General features: G+C 39.6%; 1 protein-coding gene across 2 annotated transcripts in view; it reads right to left on the reverse strand.

Moving 5' to 3' along the window:
* The window catches only part of KIAA1107 (KIAA1107 ortholog), a 113267-nt gene that overhangs the window by 36553 nt on the left and 62965 nt on the right, over positions 1-13749 (reverse strand). For both annotated transcript variants that reach the window (XM_029617673.1, XM_029617674.1), the window contains exons 8-11: positions 12848-12936; positions 12608-12710; positions 3475-3657; positions 1301-1438 (exon numbers count right to left, since the gene is read on the reverse strand). In XM_029617673.1, the coding sequence (XP_029473533.1) occupies positions 1301-1438; positions 3475-3657; positions 12608-12710; positions 12848-12936 (513 nt within the window). The remainder of the gene's footprint in view (positions 1-1300; positions 1439-3474; positions 3658-12607; positions 12711-12847; positions 12937-13749) is intronic.

Raw genomic sequence — 13749 nt, forward strand, 5'->3', positions numbered from 1 at the left:
TGAAATTACCCGTGTCAGTGATTAGATCACTGAAATGTGCGAAGTGCCTTTAATGTCCACCTTCCATGCAATCAGCAGGGGCCAAGAACTGATCTTATCTGGGAGGCAGCTTGCCACTTCATCAGCGACCCCGGGCAGCTGATCGTCAATGAATTTCCCAAACAGCAGCATGGAAGGAAAACCCTACAGCCACATTCTTAGCTGACTGCTCTGTGCTGCAATGATCACAGCACAAGCAAACAGCTGAGTGCTGCCCTCTTACCGCTGCGGGGCCGGGAGGAGCCTTGGGACTCGATTTCGGCAGTGGCAGCAGCATGCATGGCCTTTTCTTCTTCCTGTGTGCCTGGTAAACATCACTTCCTCTTCATGGCCGCAGGGGCGGGAAGAAGAAAAGGCCATGCTGCTGTTCCTGGCTTCCACGAACACTGCTGCCATTCCCCTGGGGCTTAAATGTGCTAATAACCCGGGCAGGAACGGCGGCAGTGTTCATTGAAGAATTCTGTGCATCTCGCTGGGGTGAAGAGAGGGAGGGAAGAGCAGCAGGAGACCAGGAAGTGTGTGACACACCTGCCGGTGCTTGGCAACAAAATGATGTGTTATGACACACCAGTTGAGAACCACTGACCTAAACCACCTTAGACATGGGAGGTAACGTTTCTCTGGTAAATTGCAAGCATTCTACCAGATATTTTTTTAAATAACTACTCCCAAAATATTTTGATGTTGGGGGCAAGAACAGCACTGCAATATTTCAATCCTAACAGTAATCACATTATTTTTGGTAGTAGATACTAAAGGATTCTAGCTTTCCCTTCTCCACCCCCCCCCCCCCCAAAGCATCCACAGGTATTTAAGATTTCATAATAAATTTGTAGCTCTCTCAGGTATATATACTCCCAACACATACAATCCCTTGTTTCATGTGAGATCACATGACCCAAGAAAATGAATTCTGACAGTCAGTAGCTAACATGGCACACAATATTTGCTCTGGAAACTAAGTTAGGAAAGAAGTTTGTCATAACAGTATCAACAAGTCTAGAGTATCAAGTTTATTCAATAATCTAAATATAATCAATCACTCGTTCTGAAGGGAATTTGACCTCTGTGGATATAGTGGTCACAAAAATTGTCTACGAAACTGTTGACAAGTTTATTGTGCCAGTCATACTGCCAATGAAATATAATAAAGTGAAGAATTTTTTTCATTATCTGTTCCATCAAATGTTTTGTTTCACATCTGTTCATAGCAAACAAAAGTATAAAAAAAATCTACCCATGCTAAAACAAGGAATCTTACCAGCTCTCTTGCAGATGTTAAATTCATCAAATAATCTAAAGCAATAATAAAAATGCATCCATTTTCAATGTTAATGTTTTTCTCAATTGCATTAAAAACTTTTTCTAGAAGGTATGGTTTGGTGCTCATCCCCTGTGCCTAAAAAATAAATTAAAAATACCAATTAATACTATATCACAGATAAGGCAATATATTCATCAATATTACTAAACCACATTTTCCTGCTATACAAAGAACTGAATGCAGGGCTGTGTTCCCTCCAAACTCAGATCTATACATAAAAAAATGTACTTGTACACAAAAAGTTATCATTTTTTAAGCAAATCAACCTACATTAAAAAAAATAATTATTTACTCTCTAGAGTACATTTCATAAATGATGGGTCATTTTTAGCTGTATTTGTGACAGGTTATAGTTGTAAGAATACACCCATACTGAACAAAATTCATTTTCAGTATGCTACTAAAAATACTCAAAAAATCAGGGAAATAATGGTAGAGCCCCTAATGTGTTTGAGAACTTCGGCAGGACTGCTAAGTTTCAGGGAATTTATTGCCATCTACAATTAGGAAAACGTGAAAGTTAGAGGAGTTTGCAATAATGATTTGAGTCCGATTTTTCACACCATCTCTTAAGAAATATAATTTTATTCACCAATGTTTTTCATCCATTCCCTAAAAATGAATTAGTAACTTAAGATCAGCAGAATCTGTAGAAACTAATATATAAATGCTTACTTGAAATTTCAGGCACTGTAAATTTCAGTCCTCTTTCTCTCTCCCATCATTGTCCTTTCCTATAACAAGATGGCAGCTCACAGTCTTCTCTTATTAATATTGCTTCTCCCCCCCTCCCCTTTTGGATTGGCAGTTTCCTCCTGCTCTTTTGGGCTTGCAGTTCAGTCAGAACCAGCCTCTGCTGGACACCACCACCATGAGCCTTTATTCACTACTACCTGGGAATTTCCCTCCTTTATATCCCTTCCCAACTCATTTAGCTTCATTGCAGTGACAGTACTTGGCCAGGAGGGGGGCCATATAAAGAGGGCTCCTTCTGAAGTCCTGCAATCACATGTCTGGTCAGTAGGTGTCACTCTTGTAAGATGATTGGGACTCAATCCCAGGGGTTTTGGAAGTTGTTTCCACAGCATTCCCAGCTCTGGCCAACATAAGATATGCTGTACTGGCTCAAACCATGGGTCCATCAAGCCCAGTATCTTGTTTCCAACAATGTCTAATCCAAGTCACAAGTACTTGGCAAGTATCCAAACATTAAATAGATCCCATGCTACTAATGTCAGCAACAATCAATTACTGTTCTCTATTGATTAATAGACGTTTATGGACTTCCCCTCCAGAACTTATCCAAACCTTTTTTTAAACCCAGCTACACTAATTTCTTTAACCACATCCTCTGGCAATGAATTCCAGAGATTAATTGTGTACTGAGTGAAAAAGAATTTTCTCCAATTTGTTTTAAATGCATTACTGGCTAACTTCATGGAGTGCCCTCTAGTCCTTGTATTATCTGAAAGAGTAAATAACCAATTCACGTTTACCTGGGAATTGAACAAAGGTTCTCTGCATGGCAGTGCACAGACTGCCACCAAGTCATCAGGCTAGCTAATTTTACCTAATTTGTTTAATGCTTTTATTAATAAACATAGCTAGCAAATAATTTCCATGGACATATCAAACACACAACCTCTGTGTTTCTGGAATGAGCAGAGGGGGTTCATAATGCTCTCAAATTGTTATACTAGTAAATATTAGGGCTGTGCATGTGGTAGAATCATTTTTGGTTTTTAGTGCGCACTAAACTGAAAGAGCGCACTAAATGGAAAAAAGTATTTAACAAATAAAAAGATAAGTTTTTAAAAAATGCTACAGAAAAATGGATAATAAATCTAAAAAAGGTTTTCCAGCTGCATACCTTTTGTAAATAATTGGCCAAGGTTTTATTTTTGTTTTTAATTATATAGTCTTGGCTCAAAATAATTTTTTAGATCTTGTCAACATATTTTTTCTTTTTTTTGATAGGGGGATAGAGGTAAGTTTTAGAAAAAGGAATATCTAGACACAAATCAAATGATACCACCTAAATATGGAAGACATCCTTAAAATCCAAGTTTTAAAACAAAAAAGAAAAAAGAAAAAGAAATCATGTGTTTTACCTGCAACAAATGGTAAAAACTTTCACTTTTTATTATCTCTGAGAAATTGGTTATAATAAAACCTATACATTCTTCTTGCAGTTCTGATGCCAGTGCCAAGGTCTTTTCTGCCCATTTCACTCCAGGAAGACTGCTGATTAGTTTGTCACTTTCCATCAAAAGAAAAGCTGCGTTCCTGTGGTCCTTAAAAATAACACAGTAATTGCAAATATTATGCTATTTGCTGATATAGATCTTTTAATGGAGACTGATTATGCAACCAGCTACTTAAAAAGCTTTACTCCAAAAACCAACTTATTATACAGTAGGTATAGGACACAGAATGTGAAATGGAATAATTTTTAGACTACATATTAACAGGGCAATTTTCAAAGCCATTTCCATAGGTAAAATAGTGCTTTACCTGCGGAATTTTCTTTTTTAAATTGTCCGCCCTCTATACAGGTAAACCTACACACATAGGGGTAGATTTAAAAGAAGCGCGCATGGCCTCCATGTGCACGTGCTACCCGGCGCGCGCATGTTATAAAATCAGGGGTCGGCGCACGTGCGCAAGGGGGTGCCTAATTATGCACCTTGCACGCGCTGAGTTGCACTGCCTTCCCCCGTTCCCTCCCCCTAACCTGTCCTTCCCACCCCTTCCCCTACTCTAACCCCCCCCTCAAAAGTTTAAATTTACCTTGTGCGTCTGCCTCTGGGCAGGCGCAAGTTGCGCGCGCCGGCCGACTGCCGGCGAGCGATCCCAAGCACAGCGGCAAATGGCCACTGTGCCTGGAGCCTCTGACCCCACCCTGCCCCACCCCATTCCCGCCCCTTTAGTAAAGCCCCAGGACTTACACGCATTCCGGGGTTTTACACGCGTCACTGGGCCTTTTGAAAATAGGCCCAGTGAGCGAAACCTTTTTAAAATCCAGCCCATAAGGTATGTATGCATATACTTTTATCTATAGTGGGAAGAAGTGTTTTTGTGGGCGGGGATGGGGTTATGCACATACTTATGTATTTTCAAAAATATGTGCAGTTTTTCCTATGTGCATGTATTAGCAGGTATAAAAGGTGTGCAAGTAGTTTTGTGGTATAATTTCCCACATAGAGTTTCTCTTAAAAACAGGGGTGCTCAAGCTCGTCCTCTGGGCCTCTCCGAGCCAGTTGGATTTTTAAGATATCCCTAATGAATATACATGAGAAATATTTGCATACATAGGAGGTAGTGCATGCAAATAAATCTCATGCATATTTATTACAGATATCCTGAAAACCCAAATGGCTGGGGGGAGGCCCCCCCAGGACCGGTATGAACACCCATCTTAAAAAATGTGTGTAAAGTTTGCAGGTAAAAAAATACCCGCAGATTATACACCATTGCGGGCAGTTACAAAATTACCCCTTTGGTGTTCTATAAAGCTTCCAAAATTTCTCATAGTTGAGTTTTAAGTTGGGATAAAGAATACTGAAATGAAGCCATTCTAAACAACATTCTAAACATTTTATGTAATGGCACCCAAATGTTTCTTGAGAACCCTCAGATCATGTTTTCAGGGTAACCTAATAAAAAAAAAAACTGGATTGATTTAATACACATGCAAAGCTCCTGAATCTTTATTTTGAATATCTGGAAAATTGGATGTGCTGGGGAGGTCTCAAGGACCAGATTTGGGAACAGCAGTGCTAAACCATATGACTAATTAAAAAGCTTTATAAATAGAATACATATTTAAAGCTTCTTGTTTTTAGTTAAAGCAACCACACCATCTGTGAATTCAAGAAAACTGCCTTGCTCCAGAAATTCTGCTATTGGATATGCTCTTTTGTGTACACTCATATGGCTCCTAATTAAATTTTCGCTTACTTCATGAGCTGTTCAAGTCCAGGGGAATAAGACAGCCAAGTGAAAAACTGTTACACTCTAGCCTTAAACAGCAAATGAACGTCATATAAATTCAGTTGTGTGCAAGTCTGAAGTCAAAAACACATTATACAAAACACTGAGATTTCTCATTTCATAATGGTTTTAAAATAAAAAGGCCTATGCATCAGTAGCTGCTGTGGAAATGTGATCTTATTAAGCTATTGCATGAAGAAAGATACCCTGTATGCAAAATTCTAAAGTATGGAATAGCAAACCAATCTACCTTTCTGACTGGCTATTTATTTTACTTTGTAAACCATTGTGATTGACTACAGAACAGAAGTATATAAACTCAATAAATAAATAATTCTAAGATTTATAAGTAACCTGGTATGAAGGGGAATACAGCTAGGAGTTATGTATGCTTCCTCCTGTCATTGTTCAGAAGTGAATTGTGTAAATAATTTCTTGGTTATAACTGCAGGGAAGGATGGTTTACTGAGGCAGAAGCAAGAAAGAAAGAAGCAGCAACAAATTGGTGAAGGTGGCAGGCATCTGGATTTCCAGAAAGCATTAACAAAGTCCCTCATAAGAGACTTCTTAAGAAATTAGAAAGTCATGGGATGGTGGTAGTGTCCTTTTGTGAACTGAGAACTGGTTAAAAAGATAGAAAACAGAGAGTAGGGCTAAATGGTAAATTTTCCCAATAGAGAAAGGTGAATAGTTGAGTGCCCCAGGGATCTGTTCTACGACCACTGCTTTTTAATAAATTTATAAACAACCTGGAAATGTAAATGAGAGGTGATGAAATTTGCTGATGACACCAAATTATTCAAAGTTGTTAAATCATAAGAGAATTGAGAGAAATTGCAAAACTGGGTATGCAAATGAACTTTAATGTGGACAAGTGCAAATTAATGCACTCTGGGAAGAGTTAGCCCAAATTATAGCTACACAATGCAAGGTTCCACATTAGGAATCGCCATTCAGGAAAAAGATCTAGGTGTCATCACTGATATGTTGAAATCTTCTGCTCAGTGTGTAGTAGCAGACAAGAAAGCAAATAGAATGCTAGGAATTATTAGGTAAGGAATGGAGAATAAAACAGAATATCATAATGCCTCTATTGATCCATGGTGTGTCCTTATCTCACGTATTGTATGCAATATTACTCACATCTCAAAAAAGATATAGAAGAATTAGAAAAGGTAGAGAGAAAGGCAACCAAAATAATAAAAGGGATGGAATGAATCCCCTATGAAGAAAGGCTAGAGAGGTTAGGACTCTTCAGCAAGGAAAAGAGTTGGCCATGGGGAGATACGACAGAGGTCTGTAAAATGAGTGTAGTAAAAAAACAAAATTTAAATTAGTTGTTTACTCTTTCAAAGAGTACAAAGACTAGGGGACACAGAATGAAATTACTAATGATCTATTTCAAACTAATAAGAGAAAATATTTCTTTTACTCAATTACACGTAATTAAGCTCTGGAATTCATTGCCAGAGGATGTGGTGAAAGCTATTAGTATAGCAGTATTTAAAAAAGGTTTGAACAAGTTCCCAGAGGAAAAGTCCATAAACCATTAAGGTGAACTTGGGGAAATCCACTGCTTATCCCTAAGATAAACAAAATGGAATCTATCTACCCCCTTGGGATCCTGCCAAGTACTTGTGACCTAGAGTGGCCTCTGTTGGAAATAGGATACTGGGCTTGATGGACCTTTGGTCTGACCCAGTATGGCAAGTCTTATGTTCTTATAAAGGGGTTTAATGCTAACATTTGAAACAATGACTAATGAGGATTATCATGCCCTTCGATGACAAGTCAGGGATGCACTGTTATATTATAACCAAAATTATTAAAAGACTTTAGAATTCTGAGCACAAATTGAGATATTTGATTACTTAATGGGCATGTCAACATTATGAAAATACATAATAGATTTTAAAAAAATATTATACTTTAAAAATGGTTGATCACAGTCTGCCTTAAAGACTCTGATCTTACAATTTCAGAGTATATTTGTAATTAATGTGCAGTCATGTTATAGCTTATTGTTCACTTGGTAGTTTCAGAACCTGCAGCATATCAAGCAATCTGAATGACTGAGTGGCTGGTAGGATTTTTATTTATTTATTTAGGAAACATGCCGCTGATCATCTAGTCTCAGTGGATTATGTAAAAATACACATATTAAAACAAATAATACTAAGAGCAAAAGACAATTATATTTACTTCACACTTTATACATGAACAGGCACCTGATGGGAAGGGATCCCAGGCTCCAAATCTAACAAATAGTAAAAGCTGAAGTGAAAAAACAGGATTTAAGGAGCTTTCTGAAACGGAACAGGTCTGTCTCAGTTCTCAACTCCTCAAGGAGGTTGATCCAAAGGCCTGCTATGTGGAAGATACATTTTCTGGACTTGGCAAGTCATACATGTCTGAGAGGTGGGATCTCAAGTGTTGTGAAGGGGAGTGGACACAGGCAGGTTGATATTTCCAGATTGCCAAAGATAAACTAGGAGGGGTGAGTTCATGAAAGGCCTTAAAAGACCCACATCAGCATTTTGAACTTTACATACCAGCTGATAGGTAACCAATGCAAACTAGCTAGGACTGGAGAGATGTGATTGCGCAACGGGATTCCAGCAGTGAGTTGAGCAATGGAGTCTTGTATAAGTTGAAGCATCTGTAAGTGAGAGTTTGGAAGACCTAGAAACAGAACATTAAGTCCAGCGATGATAAAATGAGGAATTGTATAACAGAATGGAAATCGGAGTAGCTGAGAAGTGGCTTTTCTGGACGCAGTAAATGGAGATTGTAATATAATGACTACACTAGCGAGTCAATGTGATGTCGCAGAGACAGGGAGGAGTTAATGACAACCCCAAATTATGTGCCCTTAATTGGATTGGAATGGCATCTCCTTCAAAGGAAAATTGTAAAGGGAATTCCTCTGGCTGAATTTGGGACAAAAGTACAATTTCTGTTTTCTTATTATTAAGGGGCTAATCTGTTGTTCTACATTCATTCCTTAATCTTTGTCAGATACAAAGTAAAATTTTCCAATGCCAGAGCAAAGAAAGAAAAGGGGGGGGGGGGGGGGGAAGGTATATTGTCCACACATAGGTTTTACAAAAAAACAAAACTAATGTAACAGGTAAATAATTGTTAACATAATTCAGCTATTAAGCCAGCAAGGCCTAAATCCATTTGAGTGATGGATCAGGTACCCCAAGAAAGGGAAGACCTCATCTCTGAAATACTAGTCATTTCACTTCACATCTGCAAAAACTAACATATTTGGGCCTCAGGGTCCTGATGCTGGAAACCATCTAAAATGTTTTCACAGTGCAACTATTTTCTTGCTCCTCTCAACTAGTGTAAAAACAAACTGTGCATTTGATTTTCTGCATTATACTTAATATTTTTCTAGAGTGTTTTATGAAATAAAAAGCACTTATGTTTTTGCTTTGTCCTTCTGCAACACTGACATCATAAGCGGGGAGTTGCAGTGGGCAGGCAGACAAAAAGAATATATTGTGGTGGTGCAGGAGCTGCTAATGGCCAGAGTAGCAGGGTTCCCCAGACCTTGTCAGTTAAGGAAGAAGAGCTGCTGCCAGTGGCGCAGAGTTGCCGGAAGTCCCCAGGCTCTTGTTAGCTGAAGAGGAGAGCTGCTGGTGGGCCTGGGAAACCAGCAGTAGAAGTCAAACCCCACTGATACTCTCCACCCAAGGTGCCCCCCCACCACACACTTCTCCTTTCATTCCTTCTCCCGGAGCAACTTCAAGGCACATATACATTTAGAGTTCTTGTAACACACGCAGGTTCCGGAGTCATAAAACATGCTCTTAGGTTAGGATGCATGAGCCTGGAATCGCATGGCAACTTAACAGGTATAAACAAATCTAGCTGGTTCTCAATAATCTGCCAAAGTCCGGTTACTGTATATAATTCCTTGCCACTAGATGTAGAATTAAATTATTCTAACACATTTATGTGCTGTTTGAACCAGAAATGTTCTGTTGGTACAAAGCTAGGTAACTGAATAATCTGAGTAAAAAGTATCACGTCCCATGAGCAGCTGCTGTTTCAAAAGGTTAAATAGTAAAACATACGTATTTTAAGCAAGATTTTATATTTTATTCTATCTTCTTGATTAAATGGAATCACACTGCTCCCTAAGTATGCCCGTCTTTACAGATGGCAAAACTAGAACATAGAAACTCAGTGTATACAGTAAACAATGCAAGCTGTTTTTTTGAATCTAATCTCTTTTTTTTTAATCACTCACTACAGTGGCAAGCGCTCATATTTTCTTCTGATAAATATGCTACTTGTTGGCTTCTAATATAATCATAGGACAGGAGAAGAAACTGAATGTTCATTTACTATTTTTGGTGTATAAATGTAGATTCTGACTGGTATGCGAAACAAAACCAAACCAGACATCTTAAGTATTTTTTGCAAAAGCTCATTCCTGCAACAACACTTTAATGCGGATGAAATGTTATCTAAAGGAGCACGACAGACTAACTAGCACAAAAAACAAGTTGTCTTGAAGTGTTCTTACATAGTAGCTCTCAACCCAGGTCTTCAGGAGTAATTTAGTTACTCTAGTTTTTGGGATAGGTACCACGAATATGCATGAGAAGGCAGCAGTGCATGCACATTTCTCATCATGCATGCTCATGTTGGGTGCCCTGAAAACCAGACTGGCTGAGTAGCTCCTAAAGGCCTGGGTTGAGAAGAACTGTCTTAGAACAAGCAAAGTTGCTTACCTGTAACAGGTGTTCTCCTAGGACAGCAGGATGTTAGTCCTCACACATTGGTGACATCATCGGATGGAGCCCGGCACGGAAAACTTATGTCATTTTCTAGAACTTTGATTGGCACACTGAGCATGCCCAGCATGCCACTATCCGTGCACCCATGCGGGGTCCCTCTTCAGTATCGTAACATAGAATTATGAAAAAATAAAACAAATATAGGAGAAACCCAACTCTGCGGGGTGGTGGGTGGGTTTCATGAGGACTAACATCCTGCTATCCTAGGAGAACACCTGTTACAGGTAAGCAACTTTGCTTTCTCCTAGGACAAGCAGGATGGTAGTCCTCACACATGGGTGAATGCATAGCTACAGGCTGTTCCAAACAACAGGTAAGACCAAGAAGCACCTAACCAGTTGTCAACAGGCACAACACAGGTGCTGTTGGTAACAGAGGGAGATAGCCTGAATCCGAAAAAAGGGCCCTAGGCAAGAAGAGTTGGGTTCTACAACTGAAAGAGATTCCAAAGGACAGGATGGCCAAAGTTGCTGTCATGTCAGCCATTCCTGTCCAAGCAATAATAGGCGGCAAAGGTTTAGAGAAAACTCCATGTTGCAGCCTTGCAGATCTCTGCTATGGGAACCTCAAGCAAGTGGGCCACCAAAGCCGCCAAGGCTCTGACTGAATGAACCTTGACATGGCCTCCAAGCTGAAGCCCACCTGCGCATAGCAGAAGGAAATACAATCCGCTAGCCAGTGTGACAGCGTTTGCTTGGTAACCGCAACTCCCAATCTATTCTTGTCGAATGAGATGAAGAGTTGCATAGACTGCCTGTGGCCTGCTGTTCGTTTGAGGTAGAAAGCTAAAGCCCTCTTGAAATTCAATCTGTGCAGAGTCCATTTGCCCTGGTGCGAGTGAAGCCTGGGAAAAAAAGGTGGACAGAATGATTGGTTAAGATGAAAATCAGTTACCACCTTAGGCAGGAATTTAGGGCAAGTACGCGATACCACTCTATCATGAAAGAATTTCATATAGGGCGGATAGGTCACCAATGCCTGAAGCTTGCTGACCCTGCACAGGAGTGCAGTGGCTCGAAAGGAGCTTGCATGAGCCGAGCCAGCACCACGTTGAGTTCCCAGGACAGAACAGGAGGCCATAGGGGATGCTTCAGCTGAAACAAACACCGCATAAAGCGCCCTACTATAGGCTGTACAGAGGTGGGCGAACCATCAATACCCTGGTGGTAAAGCACTGATGGCGCTCAGGTGTACTTGAGTCGGTCTTTAAACCAGCATCCAAAAGGTGCAGCAGGTAGTCAAGCAACTTTGGAGTAGAGCAGGAGAATGGATCCAAGCCGTGGCCCTCACACCAGTCAGAAAACCTCTTCCACTTCAGGCTATAAGACTTCCTGGTGGCAGGCTACTGGAAGCTACCAGGACCCGAGACACATAGTCAGAGAGGTCAAGGGGTTGCAGAACTAGCCTTTCACATCAGAGACAATGCATTGAGGTTTGGATGGTGCAGCCTGCCCTGATCCTGTGTGATCAGGCTAGGGGAGGTCCCCAGACCGATCGGCTCTCTGACAGAGATCCCACTGAAGCAGGAACCAGACTTGCCTTGGCCAACGAGAGGCAATGAGAATCATGGTTCCCTTGTCCTGCTGGAGAGTCTTCATCACCAGAGGAAGCGGAGGATATGCAAACAGAAGGCCCTTGCCCCAATGATGGGTAAAGGCATCTGAGGTTGATTTGCTGCCCCCTCCCGTTTAGTGAGTAGAAAAGCCTCACTTTGCTGTTTGCAGAGGGAGGCAAAGAGGCCCACGTCCGGAAAGCCCCAGAGACGGAAGATACGTTCTGCCACTGCTTGATCCAGGGACCACTCAAGGGGATGGAACACTTGACTCAGCCAGTCGCCACCACATTCTCCGAACCAGCCAGGTACATGGCTCAGAGCAGAATGCTCTGGGATTGCACCCATGACCAAATTTGAACAGCCTCTGACACAGGAGGAATGACCCTGTGCCTCCCTGCTTAATGATGATTTTTTTAAAATACGCACAAAAATCTACTTGGTGCTCGAAAGCGAGTTATTTTCTCCTATTTTGGTTAGGCACAAGTCTCAATATTTCTTTTTTTTTTTTAAATTTAACCACAGTAACTAACAGCGTATAAAACAGCTGTCTAGTTTCAGCCGAGTGTTGCCCATATTAGAAGTACGACTAAAGCAGCATACCTCACTGCAATGAAGTGTCCTGACACTTCCATTTTAGGTTATAGTAACATACATGAAAGACTATGGGAGGAGGGGTAAGACAGATGTATTGCTAAAAATACCGAGCACTTTCACTGATAAATTCTGAAACTTTTTCACTTGGTTAAGATTTTGGTAAACCTGCCCCCAGACATACAATATGATAAAAAATATTGTTACATTGTTAATGAGCAAAGTACTAAATCTATAAGTTCTAAAAATCTTACTTTGTTCTTCTTGTCTGAATTATATAGTACTTACCAAAGACTGAATCAATGTAGTAAGGCAGTTTCTCTGCATGTCATCTGATAAACTTGAAAAGTTCTTTTCAGACCAACATTTTACAAAATGTTTTCCAATCCACCTGTTTACACAAAATCCCCAATTTATTTATGAATCCCACATTAGCAAAAATCAAAACAGCAAAATATCAGAGGTAGAAGGAATAAAAAACATTTTAGTAAAAGAATTGTGATTTTAGATTTTTTTTCCCCTACTTACCTCATGCATGAGGAATATAGGTTCTTTATCCCAAATGAGTGAGCAATAGCCAGACACTCTAGTACAGAATGATGCAATCCACCAACAGGCTACAATTGAAAGAAAACAGGATTCACCTTGGACTTATTTTACTGTAAACTCAATACCCAATACCAGCACTGAATCATGAAAACATTAACATTTCTCAAAGCACAATCTTCCCATAAAATGCACCTTACCTGGCATATAGCGAGACATTACAGAAATAATTTATCAAATAGAAAGGATGGTTAAGTCAGTGTCAGAATGTATTCATTCAATAAGTTCTTCTCAAAGATGTTGAGTAAACATACACTGTTCTTAGTGCTATATTCCAATCTTTTACATTTTTTGCCATTCAAGACTTCAATCATTCATGAAGCATATGTTATTCAGAAAAACTGGCTAATTCTATTGAATTGTCTCAGTATATTGCCACGGTGAATGTTAGATTTTAAATACAAAAGAGAAATATCAATGGAATAGAAATGGAATGTTTTGGTATCTGCCAGTTATACACTTGCTTAAATGTAAATAAATGAAATGTAAAATATCTGAACATTCTTTATTAGAAGAATTCTGCATCAAGACTAGTTCAACTAAGGGTCTGATTTTAAAATTATATAACATTTAAAAAGGAATATGAACAAAAATGTGTGCATAGATGTATATGGACAGACCTAAAATGTCAACTAGACAGAACAATGGAACAAATACTAGGCAGAGCACCTAAAATCAGCAAATATTCTTCAGAAAGCAATAAGGTAATTTACAGATGGCATCTAACTCCAGCTAGATTACATAAAATATTCACAACTACCCCAACAAATACTGGAGACTAATCAAATAAATACTATGGCCTATTTATAGTGTAAATGTCCAAA

The sequence above is a fragment of the Rhinatrema bivittatum genome, chromosome 10, assembly GCF_901001135.1.
Source record: "Rhinatrema bivittatum chromosome 10, aRhiBiv1.1, whole genome shotgun sequence".
Classification (NCBI taxonomy): Eukaryota; Metazoa; Chordata; class Amphibia; order Gymnophiona; family Rhinatrematidae; genus Rhinatrema; species Rhinatrema bivittatum.